The sequence below is a fragment of the Bos taurus genome, chromosome 5, assembly GCF_002263795.3.
Source record: "Bos taurus isolate L1 Dominette 01449 registration number 42190680 breed Hereford chromosome 5, ARS-UCD2.0, whole genome shotgun sequence".
NCBI classification, from domain to species: domain Eukaryota; kingdom Metazoa; phylum Chordata; class Mammalia; order Artiodactyla; family Bovidae; genus Bos; species Bos taurus.
The window spans coordinates 94,251,311-94,274,040 of record NC_037332.1 but is presented as its reverse complement, the minus strand read 5'-3'; the positions used below and the strand labels follow the sequence as shown (position 1 = coordinate 94,274,040).

The 22,730-nt window shown below is 36.4% G+C and overlaps 1 protein-coding gene across 4 annotated transcripts in view; it reads right to left on the bottom strand.

Annotated features, from left to right (window-relative positions):
* EPS8 (epidermal growth factor receptor pathway substrate 8) overlaps window positions 1–22,730 on the bottom strand; it is a 196,218-nt gene that overhangs the window by 47,541 nt on the left and 125,947 nt on the right. For 3 of the 4 annotated variants that reach the window (XM_005206995.5, XM_010805476.4, XM_005206996.5), the window contains 8 exons: window positions 13,918–13,968; window positions 12,488–12,555; window positions 10,991–11,152; window positions 9,061–9,210; window positions 5,681–5,763; window positions 4,960–5,096; window positions 1,497–1,570; window positions 25–151 (listed from right to left, as the gene is read on the bottom strand). In XM_005206995.5, the coding sequence (XP_005207052.1) occupies window positions 25–151; window positions 1,497–1,570; window positions 4,960–5,096; window positions 5,681–5,763; window positions 9,061–9,210; window positions 10,991–11,152; window positions 12,488–12,555; window positions 13,918–13,968 (852 nt within the window). The remainder of the gene's footprint in view (window positions 1–24; window positions 152–1,496; window positions 1,571–4,959; window positions 5,097–5,680; window positions 5,764–9,060; window positions 9,211–10,990; window positions 11,153–12,487; window positions 12,556–13,917; window positions 13,969–22,730) is intronic. The other variant, XM_015471251.3, reaches the window with a different exon arrangement.

The following is a 22,730-nucleotide window of genomic DNA, read 5'->3' as shown; positions in this document are numbered from 1 at the left end:
GAAGGTTAAGAAAATCCAACTTACCTCCTGGTCCTTTCTTTTTACCTTTCTTAGCTTTCTTCCTTTTAGAAAGCTCAGAAAATGCTTCAGCTGCTTTTTGGAGTTTTGTGATAAAAAATTCAATGTCATCCAAAATGTGGTTTAAGATTTGCTGAAATTAGAAATTACAGAATAAACTATAAAGCAGAAGAAAACTATTTTTGCCTTAGCTTTACACTGTGAAGGAAAATCAGAAAGTTTAAAAGAAAGAAAAGACAAAGGAATACTTTCCACATATAAATTTCAAGTTTATCACTAATTCTAAGAAAAAGTATTCAACTAGCATACCTGTGGCTAAAGTCTAACATTTACATTTTTATTTAGTTTTATTTTATTCTATTTTCAATATCATAAAGAAAACATTCACAACATATATTCAGATTAACTATTTTCAATGACTCTAATTGTCTCATTGTGTTCTTCCCACATAAAGTCGGGGGGGGGGGTGGTTCTAAGAAAATAGTTTGTTAGAATAGCACTAGCATTTCAGTTTTTCTAATAAATTTCCCAATAAAGCAATGACAATATTATTTTTCAGGACTAAGGGTATATAGAATGCTGTGATAACCTAACACACACATTCATAATGTGTAATAATAGGCATTACTAAGAGTTTCTACAGGGTAAAGCAGAATTAATGATGCACTATGCTTTCACAGATCATGGGATCAACTTCAATTATACTATATATTATATCATATATTATATTAATATATACCGTATATTATACATACTATAGTCTTTCTTGACTTCCTTTTATGTGTGAAACTTGACATTCTTTTAAAGACTAAAAACTGAGATTAAATAAGCTTTTGAGTATTAAATAAACCTTTAAGTGTTAACAAGTAACACTGTAATATAAAAATTAAATTTAAAACTCTAAAGTCCTTTAAGTATTTGTTTCCCAATAAGCTCAGAACATAAGTAGTGTATAAAAAGCAATTATACTGACATTATATTTTATAATTATGTCACAGGGCAGTGTCATTTTGCCAGGAAATTACTATAGAGAAATCAAAATCAATATAGCCTTATCTTTTATAAAGTATTAAAATATACTTATCTATCCTTAAGAAGTGCCACATAACTTTTATCTTTCAGGCATTATAAAATATTTTAGAATAAATTCCAGGAAGACAAATTAAAAAGATATTCTAATTATAGATTACAAACTACAAGAAAAGAAAAATCCCTCAAATCTTGACAATTCAACTTAAACTCCTTTGTAAACCAGTTAATATCCTAGTTCTATCACAGCCATAGTCTACTAGCTAAATATTGGCATAAAGGCAAAAATTGTTAGGAAAAAAAAATAATTCAAAGGTCATAGCCACCACTGTAAAGAAAAATTATAGTTTGCACAAAATATCTTGATTTAAATCAACTTAACTTTTTCTGTTAATATTTTTTCTCTAAAAAATGAAAGCCAATGACCCAATGATGACTATTTCACTTACCACATCTCTATCAATGCGGGCTGCCATCATCTCAGGTGTTTCTTCCTGCTGGTAATAATTTCTCTGTTTCTCAACTAAAGAAAAGAAAATCATACATCTTTCAACCTATTGCTTAAGTGATACCAATATAGATAAGCAGACATGCAAGCTGTCTAGAAAAGAGTGTCACTGGCAAAAGTAAACACTTGCAATGGATACAAAAATCAAAGCTGTGCTCATCACCTCTGGCCTGCACCCTCGCCACTAGCACCTCTGACACACATCTTCACCACCCTCACCCTCACCTCTGACATTCATTCCCACCACCACACTTGACAGAGCTGAAGTACCAGCCTTCCATCTGCATGGTATTGATTTACTCTGTAATGTCCCCTCTATTCTCTCTCTTCTAACGTCAGATGCCTGTGGAAACAAGCCCAACTTAGTGCCCTTTAATTCCTACAGAAGAAAAAATTTACACGTTTTTTAAGCACCAATTTCTTAAAAGGGGCCAACTAAGTTCTAAGTTTTAAAGCTCCTCATTCTCATACTTTCTAACATCGTGATAATAGTAAAGCTTTGGGTCTTCTGATAGTAAAGGGCTTCTAATATTCCACTTGTAATTAAGCTTAAAGCCCACAATGTTGGGCTCATTCTCATTTGAAGCTATATGCTTTAAAAGCAGAAATACCTACAAGAATTTGCAAACTGAAGAACAAAAGTCGCGAGATATTATGTTAGCTCAGCTGACTAGGGCATGATAATCAGTATCATTATCTGAACTCCTTCCAGCTACAAGACTGTTAACACTTTCAATTAACACAGATACTCATTCCAAGATTTCTCAGTAGATGAAATGAAAGAAAAAGGGATGGATGGAACAGGAGAACTGCATCATTACTAAATGGAAACACAACTCATGATGGATCCTCATGGCTCATCATGTTCAATACAGAGAAGTGCAAAAAATACTGCAAACTGCTATGCCTCCTCTATGCCTAACTTTACCCTTAAATGGAATATTCACCAAAAAAGAAAAAAAAAACCACTGAGTCTTACGAAACTTAATCAGTACAATTTCCATATATGAAATCTAGCCAGTTAGCTGCTGTTTTTACATGTGGTTGGCTGCTATCTTGGTTATAGGTATACTGGGCAACAGTAAAGTTGAAGCTGAAATATAGGTATTAGGAACTCTGCTGCTGTGTTCCCAAAATACCATTTGGGGGACACAGTGAAAGATATGCAGTATTTCTCAGAGTTTTTCATAGTCTGAGGCACTGCTAGGAACGCGCTGCAATTGCTACTATTCTACAGAGATCTCTCGTGGAGTCAGGGCAGAGCTATGGCCGCATGCGTGCCTGCATGCTCAGCTGTGTCTGACTCTTTGGGGCCTGTGGACTGTAGCTGCCAGGCTCCTCTATGCATGGGATTCTCCAGGCAAGAATACTGGTGTGGGGTGCTGTTTGCTCCTCCAGGGGATCTTTCAGACCCAGGTATCAAACCCAGGTCTCCTGCACTGGCAAGCAGATTCTTTACCACTGCACCACCTGGGAAGGCCCAAGAGCTATGTCAAGGATCCGAAGAAGAAATCATCCAACCGAAGTCAGCTGGAGCCTTCAGGCGAGCAGAGAGATACTCTTCTTAGAGGGCTTTCAACTACAAAGTGGCCTGGATCCAGGCAGAACTTCATATGGTAAGCAGTGTGTTCTGTTTGACCTAGTAGTAAACTAGAAGTTCTGAAAAGCTTATCTAACTGTAACTTAATAGATGAGACTGTACAGAGTACTTTAGACAACATCTAATGAGGGACTTCACTGGTGACTCAGACTGTAGAGTCTGCCTGCAATGCAGGAGACTGGGATTCGATCCCTGGGTTAGGAAGATCCCCTGGAGAAGGGAATGGCAACCCGCTCCAGTATTCTTGCCTGGAGAATCCCATAGATAGAGGAGCTTGGTGAGCTACAGTCCATGGGGTCACAAGGGCTCAGAAATCCCTGGGAATAGATTTTTCTTGTTGTAAATTATAGGTTTGATAGATGTTCTTATAAGTTTATTCAGAATATCTAAAAAACTTAAGGTGTCTTATCCTTCCTCAACTTCAAGGAAGACCATTTTGACCTCTCTCAAAATAAAATCCACATCTCCTCTACCAAAAGAGTAACAATAGCAAGATTACTGTAAGTACACAAGAAGTAGAAAACACTATAAAATTCCACTTAGCATTTTAAATACAAAGTGGAAATGTATATAAAGTGTTATAAAGTTATAATAACTAATAATTATGCTACTTTATTTTTGAAAAATGGATGCTTCAAAGATTTCTTTCTTTCATCTGTTTGGTAGCTGGGCTTATATGTAAACTGAAAATAGCTTTAAGGACACAAGAATTTAAATAATATGGAAAGTGATTGATAAAAATGAACTCAATTTGGCAAAAATGACTACCTACTATTCTGTTCCAGGTACTATCATATGCATTATTCCCTTTCAGATTCACAGAAACATATGAGTTTAACTCATTTCCACTCTGCAAGTGAGGCATAACTTTTAAGGTCCCACAGGTATATCCCGGGCTTACCCCAGAGCCTAAATTTTGGTTCACCAGACTCAAAGGACAGTCCAGTATCACTCATTTTGTAAATTAAGTTTTGTAGTTTAACTACACTGCTAGATATTCTCATGAATGATGCTTTACTAGGTAAAGAGTAAGTGATTTAAGTAGTCACACTGAACTAGGAGGTAAAAGAATTGACGCTATGGTCTCCATCAAATTCAGACTCACCAGATCACAATTTATTTACCCTTAAAATCAAGAGATTGGACCAAGCATATGTTAAGGCATTTTCCAGTTATACAAATTTCAAACATAGTGAAACATTCTGACATATATTACAGTATGTTCTTTGGTACGGTTACAGACATGGGACCCATTAGGTAAATTTACATGATGGTGAATGCAATTTAGCCCTTTTCCACCTCCCTATCCCCTGTCCTGACATCCTGCCCTTGTAAACATGAACAGTTTGTCCAAGAGAGGACAGTGGTAAGATAACAGTAGTGGAAAGAACTTTGAAGTATTATCATTAAAAAATATTGATCTAAATTATATAAAATATTAAAATATTTAATTTATATTAAAATATTATATTAAGTGTAATGTATTATATTTAAATATATTTTATAATATTAAGTATATTAAAATATTCTATTATCATTCTTTTAATTGTTAGTTGAGTCAAACTCCCTCTTTGAGTGCTTTAAAAAGAAAAGACTCTAACACTAGATTTATTAAGACTGGTCTTAACTCTTAGAGACAATAATCTTATAAAGCTCAAGGTTTAACTTTTCTTTACCTAAGATCTATTTTTACAAAACCAACCTCAAGTTTCAGCTTAGAAATCAGCATCAGAGGCTGAAAGCAAGAACTGGGTCACAACTCAAAGTAAATGTTCAATAAGTACCAATCCCTGGAAGTACTCACAGTCTGCTTGGTCAGCTGCCAATGCGGACCAGGCTGCCACTCGACTCCTAACGTCCACCTGGGTCACAGTGCCAGGGGGCACGGGGGCAGGAGCTTTGGGTGGAGGTGGTATACCAGGGTCTGCTTTGGAAATCATCCTGAAAACAGATGAAAACAAACTGAATTTTTACCATCTCTATTTCTATAACACATCAGTTCTCTCAGTTTTATGTATTAGTTCTTTAACCTCTAGAAGTATGCCTTGGGGTAGAAAAACAAGGATTTCTTAACCATTCCATATTATGTATATTTATAAATGTATATGAAAAGTATAGAACATTTTCAGTTCAGCTGAAAACCACGTTTAATGTATTTTTCTGGGTCTCCTATGATTAGCAAAGAATGTTAACAAAACTAGAGTCCTAATATCTATTTATATTCCGTTAGGCTATCTTCCCTTAAAATGCCACTCTTTTGTTCATGAGTCTCGAGGACAACAGAAGTGGGAGAAGCCACACCAGAGAAATACCAGAATTATGGGGAGAAAAGCCATGCGCGTGCGCGCACACACACACACACACACACACCAACAACCCTTGGAAAGCAAATGAGCTGAGATTACAGACTGTAATCTGTAAAACATGATAACATACCTTTGCTGAAAATATTTTAATTTTTAAAGAAAAAAAAATGACTCAAATAAAAACCAATTCTAGCCCTTAATTTCTTTTAATGCTTTTACCTTAAGACATCAAGCCGCCTCTTCTGCTTCCCTCCTTTGCTGTCACTGATCGCGCTCTCAACATCTTCACTAATTAGATTTGCCTGCAACAAAAGACAAGTTACCTGGGAGGTTACGGATTTCTTTATCTTGGTATGTAGGTTAAAACAGAAAGAGGGATTATGCGCACTGTCCAAATCAATAAATGTCTTGATGCAAAAGAAAAGTGACTTTTTAAAAAAAAATCTGCTTTTGAAACATGACACTTGTTTTTTTCAGTGAACTCTGTAATGAAAGGATTCGAAAATGGAAGGAATTTTTAAAGATTATTTCATCCAGACTCCTTTAATTTAAAAAAAAAAAAGCTACACTTGTATAAAAGCAAAGAGAAAAAGGATTTGCATATGTTGAAAGTATAATCACATGCTGAAAATGTAACTGGGTTAATACCTCTGCCTGGGAAGAGGTGGAGGAACCGTAAGTACCAGCATACACAGCAGCATCCCTCCCCTCCCCCATTCTCACCATCCACGGGGCACCCATTAACCGTGGACATACATAACTCAGTTCCAGCAGAGCCACTCCCTCAGTTTAAGACAGCCCTGTCATCACTAGGTGAACCCCAACACTTGGCTGTAACCCTTGTGATAACCCTTTTATTCTGTCACTTCAGGTTAATAAAATTTAGCTTTCTCCAAAGGAATGATGTTTCTGATACTCTTCCAACAAGAGCATTTGTCTGATATGGTTTTCTTGGGAACCAATGTGAGATTAGCAGCTAAGAAGTTTGTTTGGTTCTGAGGTTTATTTATAGGACTTCCCTGGTGGCTCAGAGGGTAAAGCGTCTGCCAACAATGCGGGAGACCTGGATTCAATCCTAGGTCGGGAAGATCCCCTGGAGAAGGCAATGGCAACCCACTCCAATACTCACAAAGAGTCGGACATGACTGAGCGACTTCACTTATAGCCAGTGATTATTACTGTATATCACATTCTTGCTGGGATATATTCATCTCCTATTTTATGTCTGCTTGTTCTCTGTAATTATGTATGTTTTCCCCAAATACACACACACACACACACACACACACACACACTCACACACACATTGTTATTTAGTTGCTAAGTCATGTGCGGCTCTTTACAACCTCACAGACTGCAGGCTGCCAGGCTCCTCTGTCCATGGCATTTCCCAGGCAAGAATACTGGAGTGGCTTGCCATTTCCTTCTCCAGGGGATCTTCCTGACCCAGGGATCAAACCTGTATCTCCTATGTTGGCAGGAGGATTCTTTTACTGTGGGGCCACCAGGAATGCTCCCATATACACACATACACACATAGTTATATATTATATTCTTTACCATAGGCACAGGTAATCATAAAATTTTAGCAGTGAGGCGACACTTAAAGATCATATAATCTTTTCTTGTTTTATAATTAGTAGAACTGAGGAATACTCATATGATGATTTGGCCTAGGTCACAGAACTATTAAACGAGAATGCTAATGTGTCCTAGTCCAGCTTCACTTGGGCAAGAACGTTCTAGTTTCAGGAAGAATGTCTAGGAGTCCTGAATTTCCTATGGGTAGGGTGTGGAGTTGGCTATCATATTTCCAAGAAAAAATTTACACTGAGGTGGGCAGGAGCATTGTATAAAGTTCCATGATAAAGAAAGGTTAAAACTCAAAAGGGAAGTTGTAAGAAACTACATATATCATTGCATTTATATGTCTAATGGGGCAAGGGAAAAAATCCATCCCAAATGTGGAATATGGCACCAGTGAGTACATGCATAGGGCTGTGTGGTGGTACTTGAGCTTTTAAGCAGGACAAAACAGCATTCAGTAAATCTGTTTTGGACCCATCAATATCATCATGCCCCAACAAATAAAGCAAGGCCTTTATCCTCAAAACTGGAATCCAGAAACTTCACTCAGTCCATAACAGGGAGAGATTTTCGAGCACTGAGACATATAGCAGATTTAAAATGTCTTTAAGCATAGCTCTCTGTGTTTAAAATGTTTGAATTAAATTTCACTGTTTTCAGAGTAAAATATCCATCTTAATCCTTACTGATGTAACAAATCTAACCTTGCAAAAAAAATTCTTAATGCGTTTTATGACTTTACAAAGGAAACATATGAGAAGTCGAATGAACATACAAATTATCTATTGCCACAATTCTTTCCAAGTAAGAAAGTCATTTATTTAAATAAATTTTTCAGAAAGTCATTTATGACATAAATTGAAATAAAAAGAAAATTATAAAATATACTATTTATAGTCAATCTTAATTTACCTATCATATTTTAATGTCAAAGAATTACAGAAAAGATCAAATGACACTTTATGCTAATCTCCCAACATTTCTTTATAAGAAAAAGAATATATTGTGTGTATATATTACACACAATCAAGTGGTAAATCACTGTTCTTGGCAAAGTAAAAATCAACTCAATTAAAAATGATTTCCCTTTTAGAGAAATCAACTCATGAAATAAAGATTCAAGGTTGCAGATAAATTCTAATGTCCAATAAAGCATCACAAATTACAATCATTTGAAAATTACAGTGTACTTTGAAATATAAATCTTCAGGATATGGCGTATTATTACCAGTATAGTAACTATGCTCATCTCTTTTCACATTATGACCTGGGGATTACATAACTTGAGCAATTATTCAAGTCACATAATTGAACAGTAACCCTTAAATCAGTACCATGGAAAACGTCCAAATGTTTCATTGCAATAACCCATGCTATGTGATTGGTGCCAGCATAAAACAGAATAAAACAGATGACATGGTTATTGTCTGTGAAGCATGATTTTTGAAGAATCAATCTTTAATTATCAGTCCAAGTCCCTCAGTGAAGAATTTAATGTATTATCTGCACAGTTTTTAAATAAACAGAATGCATCTTATTTTTTAAATAACACTCAATCTTCTCTTTATTTACTTAGCCTAAACATCCTAGGGAAGATACTGAGGTGTTTTCCTTACAAAACTGTAAGAAACTAAAAATCTAGTACCTAGTAGCCATGTGATTTGGAGAAGGCAATGGCACCCCACTCCAATACTCATGCCTGGAAAATCCCATGGACGGAGGGGCCTGGTAGGCTGCCGTCCATGGGATCGCTAGGAGTCAGACACGACTGAGCGACTTCACTTTATTTTTTCACTTTCATTCATTGGAGAAGGAAATGGCAACCCACTCCAGTGTTCTTGCCTGGAGAATCCCAGGGACAGGGGAGCCTGGTGGGCTGCCGTCTATGGGGTCGCACAGAGTCGGACACAACTGAAGCGACCTAGCAGCAGCAGCAGCAGCCATATGATTGAAGGAGGTAATCAAAGCTAGAACATCTGCTTAAAGGGAGAGAAAATTCACCAGTCTTTTACCTTAATCTCATCACACTGGAAAAGATGAAGGTCTGGCTTGCTCTGGGTTGGCTCTTTGCACACCAGGGCAAGAATCGAATCATAGCTACAGGAGTGCATCACAGCTTGGCAATGCTGAATGGTGTTCAAAGGAAAATTCTCCAATTCATTCTAAAAAGCAAAAATACAACTTGCCTTACTTTTCATTGGATATATAAAATCTGCTCCACAAAGAGCTCTAGGCATCATACCAATAATTTTTAAAAGTATGCAAACCACATTGACAATGAACAGCAGTAAACACAGAAAATATGGAGGATGAGTAGGTACAAGGAGACAGAAAAGACACCACCCTGGGCTAGAGGAGGAGTGAGAGAAAGAGCGAAAAAGATGGAAATATTTAATAAAGGGATGTGGTTCTGTTCTTAATAAACAGAAACCTGAAATTATCAGTACTGATTTCCTAAGATTATGGGAAAGAGAGGATGCCTTTAAGAGAAAAAAAAAGGCCTCTTTCCAAAGTTATTATCCATCTTACCTGGTATTCTTTTCCCTGTGGCTCTATAATATCAAGGTTTTGCTATGTTTTGTTTTTACTTGAATATTATAGTCAAACTCTCAGTTTTTATCTTTAGTAATCACAAATGTTAAGCTAAGAATAATACATCATTTGTACACTTTTTATTTCAGTGAATCTCTGAGATGGAAAAATTCACTATGTAAGTTTTTCCAGCCAAAAATGTCAAACATCAGGGTTAGAAGAATCTTGCTAAAAAATACATTCTTTGAAATGATTAAGCTATTTGGTCATATGAAATTGAATAGTTTCTAACCAATAAAAAGGCATGCCAATAAGACCCTGATAGATCAAATAATTACTTCTGAAACAAATTAATTTTCTTTTTTTTTAACAAATTAATTTTCTGTTCATAATAATAACAAATTCTTTGTTAATGAGATAGATTTAAGGTGGTTATCCTAACATGAATGGCCTTACACAAATAGCAAGCACTGTCATGATGTAATTGATGGGAGAAATGGTGGCTTTTTATAAGTAAACAAAATCCAATATCCCTGATAACTGGAACATAAAAAAAAAACAATAACTTTTATTATAGATAGCACATATACACAGACATCATATCATAAATTGATTCTAAGCCCTCATTCCTTGGGACCCAGAAAGGTGAAACAAAAAATGCACATTCCATTAAAACAGAATGTAATTTCTAGGCCACACCAGGGAGATAACAATTTTCTTTCAAAATAAATTAAATAATATCCCTTCTCTATAACTACTTGAAACCAGGAGGATTAAAGAAGCTCCCGGGTGTTATTCTCTCACAGAATGCAATGGATGAGATGAAAGAAAGGGCAGATTTTACACCCTACTCCTATCAGAATACCTTAACATGATTACAAAAGTTATTTTCTTTATCTTAGCAACTCAAATGTCTACTAGGTGATGGGGCTCAGAAAAGGCCTCTTTTAAGAGATCCAGCATCTTACCTGACTACCTGTGTGAAAGAAAGGTACCCGGTATTGATCTGGTGGAAGCTGAGGCACATACACACCAACTCCTTCACCCCAATTCACTCACTGGGGTTCAAACCACAACACTTGGATATGGCTTGGCCTAGCATATAATTAACGTATGTCTTAAAGAATAGTGCCCTATAGGGGCTTTAGTTTAGTGCTATGTATTTTTTCCTCACTTCTTCCACCTCATCATATATGGTTAAAGAAACATTGTATCCTTCTATATCTAGTTTAAAAACATGATTTTGCATCCCTAAAGTATATGGAGAAGGACATTTTTCCTTCAAATTCACTGACAAGAGTATTTTATGGTGCCAAATATTTACCCATTTTCAAACAATCTGACCTAACGTGAACATAAATATTTTTAGACTTTCTTGAAAATAAAATAGCATATGTTTTTCAAACTTGCCTTTGATTCTAAATCGATCAGGCTCACAGCTTTCTCATCCACCTGAAGAATCATATCTTGAGTCCATACTTTGCCCTTAGCATCGAGCAATTTCAGCTTCCTTATTCCATCATCAACAGTTATCATAGCATCTTTCCGATCCAGAACAAAGGTGGTCAAGTGCTTATGATTGAGAAAGAAAAAACATATCACACATAGTCTCTTAGTAAACATTTTCCCCCCAAAATTGTAAAGTTAACCTAACTGAAGTCAGCTAGTAAAGGGGAGGAAAAGGCAATGGCACCCCACTCCAGCACTCTTGCCTGGAAAATCCCATGGATGGAGGAGCCTGGTAGGCTGCAGTCCATGGGGTCGCTAAGAGTCGGACACAACAGAGCAACTTCCCTTTCACTTTTCACTTTCATGCATTGGAGAAGGAAATGGCAACCCACTCCAGTGTTCTTGCCTGGAGAATCCCAGGGACGGGGGAGCCTGCTGGGCTGCCGTCTATGGGGTCGCACAGAGTTGGACATGACTGAAGTGACTTAGCAGTAGCAGTAGCAGCAGTAGAGGGGAAAGACAAAGATCGGGTTGGTCAAAAAGCTCATTCAGGATTTTCACACCTCTTATGTGAAAACCCGAACGAACATTTTCACCAACCCAATATAAAGTACTTTAGAACTTCATGGGAACCTTGCTGGGATAATAAAGTCAAAACAGACTTTTGATGAATAGAGGAAATGATGCCTTGAATCATAAAATATCTAAATCTGTGTAATACTGAGCCTTGTTGAACTAGACAAACATGAGAAAAACAAACTTTAAAGAGCTTAAATAACATGCTCTTTATTTAATCCATTTTATTACATATTGGTTATTTAGATGTTGAACAACAGAACAACAGTCTACAAACAAGCCTGAAAACTATAGATACTGGTAGTTGAGAGCAGCAACAGCAATTCTAGTTTGCAACAAGTGTCAAACTTTTCACTCTACTGAAACAAAACTTTAAATTTCATTAAGCATGCTTGAGGAAATAGAAATCTAAAAACAGGAGCAATTTAAAAATTATTCCCTAATTCAATATTTTCTATTATAATAAGCAAAGTTCACTCAAATAGATTGCAATTAAGAGCAAGTATCTTAAAAGACAGCAATAGAGGGAAAATTTTTAAAAAAGAGAGCATTGTTTAAACAGAACTTGCAATAACTTTAGACAAAACCATCAAGGTTTATTTCAAGAAGAGTCCATAATATAAAATAGAAGTCTTTGTTCTGTTTTTAACCAAAAAAAGGCTGATAATGATAAATGAGTAGTTATTTTAATTTATTCTCCATGAAAACAGATTAACTAGATACTTTTATATTTAACATCTGTTTTTAGAAAATCTAAAAGAAAAATTTCAACCCAATTTACAACATCATAGACATGAAATAAAACATCGTTCTGATTTTACTATCAATTTTTATGTGCCTCAAGCTTCATTCTACATTGTAGCAAACATCAAAGTATCTTACTTCAACACGGTATTGGGATATATCTGACACGCTGCTGACACTGTCCCGTGCATAATTCTTCCTTTGTTCTGGAAAAGAAGTTTAAAAAGTTGTTATTTACCCATGAATAGGCTGAACTTCATATAGCAGTGTCTCATGGCCATCTCTAAAACTAGTCTATCTCATATATAAGTACAGTAGTTGACAAGTCACCATTGTGTGGTTATCTGGAAATACTCATTATTCATATTCAATGAAAAAGTCATGGAAAAGCTTACATGAAATGTAAAAATGATCTGACCAACATAAATGATCATAATCCCAAAAGTTAACAAGATTATTCATGTGTAAGGAAAAAAGTTTTTTCATCTAAAGATGTTATTAATCAGGGACGTCCTCTTGACCAGAAAAGAGAAAAATCTGGCTTGTAAATTTCATCTTTTAATGCACTGAGAACAAAATGGAACTGCAAATACGGTCATGGATACTGTATTATATGAGTTAGGCTACATTATTAAAATAACAGACACTGCAAGGCACACGTTTCACCATATCCACACTAGGGAGCAGGTTAGAGGAGATTTAAAACATGATTCAATCACACTCAATGCCATTTAACTCTAATATTCACACATCTACAGAACACAAATGTGATACTCAGAACTGTAGGTATAAGCTGTTAGAAAAAAATAAGAAAGTTAGGTAGAAAGTTACTGCACCAACTAAATAAAAAGCAAAAAGCAACCTGTTTTTCTTTTGCAAAATGCTGCAAAACCAAAATAAAATATGTGACGCCAATATTTTGTACTTGTTGCTTTCTAATCAAGCAACTTGATCATTTGTAAATTTGGGGTTGCCTGATTTTTTTTTCCTGTGATGAAAAAAACTCTAAGTGGGAAGCAGGAAAGTTTGGATTATCGCCTTTGTCTCTTGTCACTAAGGAGGAGACTGATCTTGGCAAAACTCTGCATTTCAGCACCCTTATTGTAAATACAAGGGTTAAATAAGCTCACGTTTCATGATTCCTACAGCACTAACATTTATTCTCTTTCTGCCTCTGTCTCTACCTCTCTCACATAAACACACCTTAGCTTTCCTAATAACCATGTTTTTATCCAAATGTAAACCTGTTTGTTTCAGGTAATATAGAAATTTTCTGATTTTGCTACAACAGAAATTGAAAAGTTCTGCTGAACATAAAAGCAAAGTAAGTACAAAAATACTAACTCAGAAAGTTAATACATAGGATTTTTTAAAACGATAACTTTCGGTTTCACAATACCCATGAAAGTTACAACTTTTCATTTACATTTTTCTTAAAGCTTAGGTGAGAATATAAATGCCTTTTATTATATCACTCTGATATTATTCCAATACATTCTGATTTTGCTTTTGCAGCATGAAAGTTATTTACTAAAAATGGGCACACTATAACATTCACCATCTGCTACCTTTCTTTTTTTGTTTGGACGATGATCTGAAGAAGTATGATCCATCTGGTCCTACCAAAACAATGTCACCGAAAAGAAACATCTGATTTCACCTTAAATATTCTATTCCAGTATGACAAAACATAAACCTTAATTTACACCTTTTTAAGACTGAACAACCATAATTTTTCTGATTATTAGCCAAGGTTTAATCAATGAGAAATATGAACAAATGGATACTTGATGATAACTCTTAACCCATGATAACTCTTAAAAAGTCAATATTTAATTCAAGGACACGTCTGAGAAAAACACTTTTAGAAAGAACCAGTATTTCAGAATCACCGGTTCATCATATTCTAACACAATTCTCCATGCCCAACTCAGAACACGAGGGCGGTTCTGTTTCCTTTTGTCTGGCCTCAGGACCATAAAAGAAATGGCAGCGGTTGCCATGGTCCCCAATATCGATATGGCGACCCTGGGATGTTCAAATGCTTGACTGAGTTTTTCAGTTAAGTGAATGGCAAACACAATTGAAGATAAAAACTATTAGATGTTTTGTAATTAAATATTCTCATTACAAAACAATAAAACTTTGTTCCCCCAAATTTCCCTACACATAGTTTCTCAATCCTACAGAAAAATACTTTACAGAAGTAGAAAACACTGTTTGATAGCATTCATAAACAGTGTGATGCTAACTGAAAGATAAGGTACCATTCCTAATATTCTAAATTAAGGATCCATTGTAGGAATTCCTAAGCTCTTTCTCTCCAGTGTTATACAATAAATAATATGTATGTGTTACAAGAAATCACCTTTTAAAAATCCTAAAAACGTGTAAATGCCATAAAATGGATTTACAAATTAGTAGTTTCAGTGATTTAAGGCAATGATAAAAGTTACTATGAACATTTTAATAGGAAATTTTGAAATAAAGCTCCTAAAAGGCAATTAGAGTAACATTTATTTTTTAAGAAAACCATATGTACTCTCAAGTACAGCTGTAAATAGTAATTATGCTCCTAAGCCTGAAATATCTCACCCACAGCTCTAAAACAGTATGGAAAGCCTCAATAAAGTCACCATGATACTTAAGATAAAGTCTCTACCGAGGTTCATCACTTTCTCTAAGAAATGGTTCTCAACCTCGGCTGCACATTAGAAAAGGAACTTTAAAAAACACTGCATGCCCTCCCCCACCCACACTGCACAGCCCAGGATTCTAATGTAGTTGGTCTAGGATGCAGTCTGAGTATTGGGCTTTGTAAAAGCTCTCCAGGAAATTCTAATTTTTTTCATTCTAATTCCAAGGTTGGAAACTACTATTCCAAAATCAGTACAAAGGCCAACTCAACTACCACCTCCTAAGGTGAAGTTTTTTTCTTTCCAAATTAACAGTGTAAGTCATGGTCAAACAGTCTCTCCCTCTGATACAATTAGAGTTAGGAACAAACTCTACTTGATTGTAGTGCCACTGATGGTGCTTTGCTGTTTTTCGTAATGGCTTTATTCCATGGACCAGAATATACAAACCCAAAGGATGGAATTAGGTGGCTTCAGTTAGCAAAGATGGAAATTCTTTATGCATTATTTTAGTGTTATTGAGCTGATACAGTGCCGTGAAAACTGCTATTTCACTTCTGGACCAGGTAGTTAAACTTAGGTTTCAGTGAACTTTGGATGATTATCATGTATCACTATAGGTTCATCAAATCTAACAGGTGTATTCCTCTGAAGGTGGCTGCTGACAGTGGAGGAGGCTAGGCTGTGGGGGTTTATGGAATATCTTGGTACTCCTCAATTTTGCTGTGAACCTAAAACTGACCCCCAAAATGTATTAATTTAAAAAAAAATAGGTTTCACTTAACTCTTCATGAGTACAATGACCACTATAACAATACTCAGGTCTCAGCATTTACACCTAATTCTCGTTTGCCTATATTGCTGTTTACACATAAGATGGCAAGATTTGAAACAGCTAATATTCAGAAAATTGTTATTTTCTCTTTCTCTGAAAACAAAGTGCCGCTCAAAAAGTAAGAAATTGGTTATTAAAAAGAAAAAGTGTAACGTGAAAGTGAAACTCACTCAGTCGTGTCCGACTCTCTGGGACCCCACGGACTATATACTCTGTGGGATTCTCTAGGCCAGAATACTGGAGTAGGTAGCCTTTCCCTTCTCCAGGGAATCTTCCCAACCTAGGGATCAAACCCAGGTCTCCTGCATTGCAGGTGGATTCTTTACTAGCTGAACCACCAGGGAAGCCGAACATAAAAGTAGCTGCCAAGTACTCCTCTAAGTAAAACAATGGGTTATTGTTCATATTACTTTACACTTATAGAAACTTTCAGCCATAGGAAAGGAGAATTCCTTTCCCATTATTTTAGTGTTTAATTTCTGTACAGGAGAGGTGGCTTAGCGGGAATCAGTAAGAAGTAGTGAGTAATAATTACAAGCTCTCATGATGTAGGCAACTATAAGCAAGATTGACAAATCAGTCTTTTTTTAATATAAATTTATTTATTTTAATTGGAGGTTAATTACTTTACAATATTGTATTGGTTTTGGCATACATCAACATGAATCTGCCACAGGTATACACGTGTTCCCCATCCTGAACCCCTCTCCCTCCTCCCTCCCCAAACTATCCCTCTGGGTCATCCCAGTGCACCAAGATCACTTTTAGAAAACAAACAAGGTCATTTTTACAAAACCACATTATTTAAGAATTCATTTTATTGCCTGGTGCAACAAGTTGTTAAAACAGCTCATCCCTCAAAGGAGAAAAAAAAGCTTTAAAATTTTCAAATAACATAGAAAAATTCCTAAATTGTCTTTTTGAGTCTCATGCACTTTGACATACTCTATGAAGCTGGATGTCGACTCTAACACTGCCCAACCTCCTGGTAATATATAGTCAAGAGCCTTTTATTTACAGTTTTTAATAATGTTTTTTCTTAAACTATGTATTTTTTCCAACTAAATTACACCTTGTCAACAATGAGGATGGAAAGAAGAGAAGTGGGTTTTAACCCTTTGGTGCCACCTGAATTTATAAGACCTCTCCTAGACTTCAAATGGGACAATTAAAGAGACTAATAATTCCAAACTAAGAACTGAAAGAAAAAGAAAGATAAGAACAAAACGGAAAATATGTGGGTCAATATCTATTAAGAAAAGTGGTCTATTTGAGTACATGAGTTGAGCACTGTGTAAAAATACAGCAAAGTTTACAGTCAGTTATACAGAAATGAAGCAAACAGATAACAGATTACTGATGCTCACTTTACCAGGACCTCCATAAAAACAAAAAAGAAAAGCAAGAAAAAAACAAATATACCTTTGCACATGTTAACATCATAACAGTATTCAAATTTCAAGTAAAATGAAACGTGAGAGACTGCCTGTTATATTTATCTTTTACTCCATCACTGCCCAACAATATAATAAATGTAGGTCATGACAATAAAGTATTACTAACTGGTAATTCTGTGAAACATATTTTTCTGGTGACAGGAGGACTTTAAACAGCTGATTAGTTATGCCAAGTTGTCATATTCCAAACTTAGCTCATTTAAAGGAAAGTCACTTTTCGAGGAAGTTCAGCTGTTCAGAACACAGCAAAGAACACACACTTAAATGAAATAAGCCCTCTGAGTGGGAGACAGAGATGTCACAATATCTAATGTTAATATTTGCACATTTTAATGCCTCTATTCCCTACTTACAACCTATGTGTAATACTCACAAGATTTCCTATTAGTTTCTTACCCTACATATATCAAAAGCAAAGCTAGAAGCAGGCACGTTACCAACAAAGGACAGTTCACCTGACTTTATTAAAAATGCTTGGGACCTAGCCACACAGGAATATACAACAGCTTCAAATACTCCTAAGGGAAAAGATCCCGTATAATTTGGTGTAAAGTTAAGGAATGGGCTTCCCTGGTGGTTCAGTGGTAAAGAATCCACCTGCCAATGCAGGAGACATGAGTTTCATCCCTGGGTCAGGAAGATACCCTGGAGGAGGAAATGGCAACCCACTCCAGTATTCTTGCCTGGAGAATCCCATGGACAGAGAAGCCTGGCAGGCTACAGTCCATGGGGTCGCAAAGAGTTTGACAGGACTTAGCAGCTAAACAACAATAACAGCAGCAAAGGTAAGGAATGCAGTCTCTGAGCGTCTCACAGTACACACGCTGGAGTACGCGCCACTGACCCTCTGAGTCATGGACAAAGGGTTGTAGGAGCCACGCCCCAACAGAAGGGAATGTCTAAGGCTTTTTACAAGCATTTCCCTTAAAAAAAGACTTTGACAAGCAGGCTAGCTGGAAAAAAAATACATAAAATTTTCAATTCCCTGATAATGGCAGCCAAATGAAATATTACCACCATGAGATAAGAAAAGAAAGAAACTGTAGAAGAGAGAAATTAGTATGTATTTCCTACTTATGTTGTCAGGAACTTTATTGATGCAGAGCCTCTCACATGCTGGCTTTAAAATTTCTTGTATAATAATGAATAAATGACAGTTTAGGGTGATTAAAACTGCCGCACAACTTAACCATTTTCCTCGAATAAATTAAAGAATATAGCTAGAAGAAGCAAATTTATTATCATAATTGTGCAGTTCACATTCATAGGACTTATGAAAAAATATTTCTAGTGATAGCTGGGATGCAAACTTTAAAATATATGATGAAGATTACCTCTTATTCCTGGCAAAGTATCACTGAGATGAGATGTATGACATCATTTGGAGTTAACAGTAAAATATTAAATTTGATGCATCTGAGAACCCATGACTAAAAGTTACCGTCCTACACCCTTCCTCACTACTATGATGGGTTCACTACTTCTATTTTTTCATATACACAATATTATATGTATATGAAGCAATATTATCATCATTTCTATTTTGCAGTTGAGGGAACTGGGACCAACAGATTAAATCATTTGCTCAAAACGGCGGCCCTTTTGGTAGAAGTGCTATGATTCAGCCATGGATCACGTGGCCCCCCAAACCCATGCACTGCCTCTCTGAGAGAGATACTGAAGCAGTCATAACGGTGCATTATGGTGTCAGACTGAAAAGTGTTCTCATAAAAAAGACCAAGCTGCATGAAACTCCTGACACAGGCTGTAGCCTGTGCTCAGTACATAAAAAACAGTGGTCATTACCATGAAACTCATGTTGCAGCATGCTAAATAATGCCCACACATCCCAGAGGAATCCATGTGCCACCCATGAAGGCGAGTGAATTCTTAAAAGATTTATTCAACTGGTTTAATCATCAGAGAGGATAAATCTTAAAGGTATACACTGTGACACAATAAATGACATTACAAATCTCTCCTTTACCAGCATGTTAATTACAAAAGAAAAGTTAAAACTATGCAGTTTGGGAGGCTAAACAGTCCTAAAATTAACTAAATATAGTTAGAGCTTCCACTGGAATTTTATTCCAGTTGAATAAACTAGAGGAGGTTTGTTCAAAACCTGGACATGTTTCTACGCTGCCATTCATCCATGTAACCATTCATCCCATTCACTCACTGCATTTACTGGGAACCTGTCAGAGAGAAGGCATAATGGACATGTGTGTCTTTGTGGACAGTGTGCTGAGAGGGAAAGCTGAGTATTAGCTACAAGGAGGAGTGAAATGTTACCTGCAACTTCAAGAAATTTAAAACCCTCTGACATCTAAGCCTAACACACTGCTGAGTCTTCTTTCTTCCTGATGATTGCCTCTTGCATTTGCCTGTTTCCATCACTCTATTTATGTCTTCTGTTTACCTATATGCTGCTCATTTTTGTCACACTACCCCAAATTAACTGTTACTTTTTTTTCCTTACAGTCAAGATTTTTAAATTTATGTTATTTTGACAAATTACCTCACCTTAGAAAGGAGCACCGGTTTGCTTTATATGTAAAAAGGGGGGAATAAAAATTTACTACTTAAAAGCTAAAGATTCAGTTCCTAGGTAGGAAGACTCAATATTGTGAAAATGACTATACTACCAAACGCAATCTACAGATTCAATATGATCCCTATCAAATTACCAATGGCATTTTTCACAGAACTAGAGCAAAATATTTCACAATTCATATGGAAACACAAAAGGTCCCGAATAGCCAAATCAGTCTTGAGAAAGAAGAACAGAGCTGGAAGAATCAACCCTCCTGACTTCAGATTATACTGCAAAGCTACAGTCATCATGACAGTATGGTACTGGTACAAAAACAGAAACATAGACCAATGGAACAAGATAGAAAGTCCAGAAATAAACCCATGCACCTATGGGTACCTTATTTTTTACAAAGGAGGCAAGAATATACAATGGGGCAAAGACAGCCTCTTCAATAAATGGTGCTGGGAAAAACTGGACAGCAACATGTAAAAGAATGAAATTAGAACACCTCCTAACATCAAACACAAAGATAAACTCAAACTGGATTAAAGACCTAAATGTAAGACCAGAAACCATAAAACTCTTAGAGGAAAACATAGGCAGAATACTCGATGACATAAATCAAAGCAAGATTCTCTATGACCCACCTCCTAGAGTAATGGAAATAAAAACAAAAGTAGACAACTGGGACCTGATTAAACTTAAAAGCTTTTGCACAGCAAAGGAAACTATAAGCAAGACAATCCTCAGAATGGGAGAAATGAACAGAAAATGAAACAACTAATAAAGGATTAATTCCAAAATATAGAAGCAGCTCATACAAGTCAATGACAGAAAAACAGCCCAATCAAAAAGTGGGAAGAAGATCTAAACAGATATTTCTCCAAAGAAGGCATACAGATGGCTAAAAAACACATGAAAAGATGTTCAATATCGCTCCTTATTAGAGAAATACAAATCAAAACTACAATGAGATACCACCTCACACTGGTCAGAATGGCCATCACATCAGTGAGCCCAGATAAGATAAACCAAGTTCAGCCCAGGTCACCAGAGTTGTGACTCCTAGACTCGTGAGAAATAATAAATGGTTCTTGTATTATGCCAAAAAAAAAAAAAATCTATGAACAATAAATGCTGGAGAGAGTGTAGAGAAAAAGGAATACTCTTGCACTGTTGGTGGGAATGTAAATTGATACGGCCACTATGGAAGATGTATGGAGATTCCTTAAAAAACTAGGGATAAAATCACCATATGACCCAGCAATCCCACTCCTAGGCATATACCCTGAGGAAACCAAAATTCAGAGAAACCCATGTATCCCATTGTTCACTGCAGCACTATCTACAATAGCTAGAACATGGAAGCAACCTAGATGTCCATTGACAGATAAATGGATAAAGAAGTTGTGGTACATATACACAATGGAATATTACTCAGCCATAAAAAGGAATGCATTTGAGACAGTTCTGATGAGGTGAATGAACCTAGAACTTACTATACAGAGTGAAGCGAGTCAGAAAGATAAATATCATATTCTAACACATATATACAGAATCCAGAAGAAAGATTCAGTTCAATTGCTCAGTCATGTCCAACTCTTTGTGACCCCATGACCTGCAGCATGCCAGGCCTCCCTGTCCATCACCAACTCCCAGAGTCCACTCAAATCCATGTCCACTGAGTCAGTGATGCCAACCAACCATCTCATCCTCTGTCGTCCACTTCTCCTCCTGCCCCCAATCTTTCCCAAAGGTCTTTTCAAATCAGAAAAGAATGGTACTGAAGAAGAAGAATGGTACTGAAGAACTTATTTACAGGGCAGCAATGGAGAAAATGAAATAGAGAATAGACATATGAACATGGGGAGAGGGGAGGAGAGGGTAAGAAAGAGTATGTATGGAAAGAGTAACAATGGAAAACTTACATTACCATATGTAAAATAGATAGCCAACAGGAATTTGCTGTATGGCTCAGGAAACTCAAACAGGGGTGTGTATCAACCTAAAGGGGTGGGATGGGGAGGCAGATGGGAGGGAAGATCAAAAGGGACATATGTACACCTATGGCTGATTCATGTTGAGGTTTGACAGAAAACAATAAAATTCTGTAAAGCAATTATCCTTGAATGAAAAAAAAACAAATTAAAAAAAAGCTAAAGATTCAATCCTTGGAGCAATGATTTCATGAAATTGCTCGCAATACAAAAATATTAACATTTGAAAGTGAGTCTTAATTTTTATTCCTTATTCCTGTCTTCAGTTAAGTTCAGTTGCTCAGTCGTGTCTGACTCATTGCAACCCCATGAACCACTCCCTGTCCATCACCAACTCCTGGAGTCTACCCAAACCCATGTCTATTGAGTCGGTGATGCCATCCAACCATCTCATCCTCTGTCGTCCCCTTTTCCTCCTTCCCTCAATCTTTCCCAACATCAGGGTGTCTTCATATGAGTCAGCTCTTCACATCAGGTGGCCAAAGTATTGGCATTTCAGCTTCAACATCAATCCTGTGTAAAACCCAGGACTGATCTCCTTTAGGATGGACTGGTTGGATCTCCTTGCAGTCCAACGGACTCTCAAGAGTCTTCTCCAACACCACAGTTCAAAAGCATCAACTTTTCAGCACTCAGCTTTCTTTATAGTCCAACTCACATCCATACATGACTACTGGAAAAACAATAGCTTCGACTAGACGGACCTCTGTTGACAAAGTAATGTCTCTGCTTTTTAATATGCTGTCTATGTTGGTCATAACTTTCCTTCCAAGGAGTAAGCGTCTTTTAATCTCATGGCTGCAGTCACCATGTGCAGTGATTTTCCTGTCTTAGCTCTCTGAAAATAGACCTTTGAATCTATAGTATTTGTGAAAAGCTTAATACTGTTTCTCCTTAACAAAAATCTTTGGGTTATT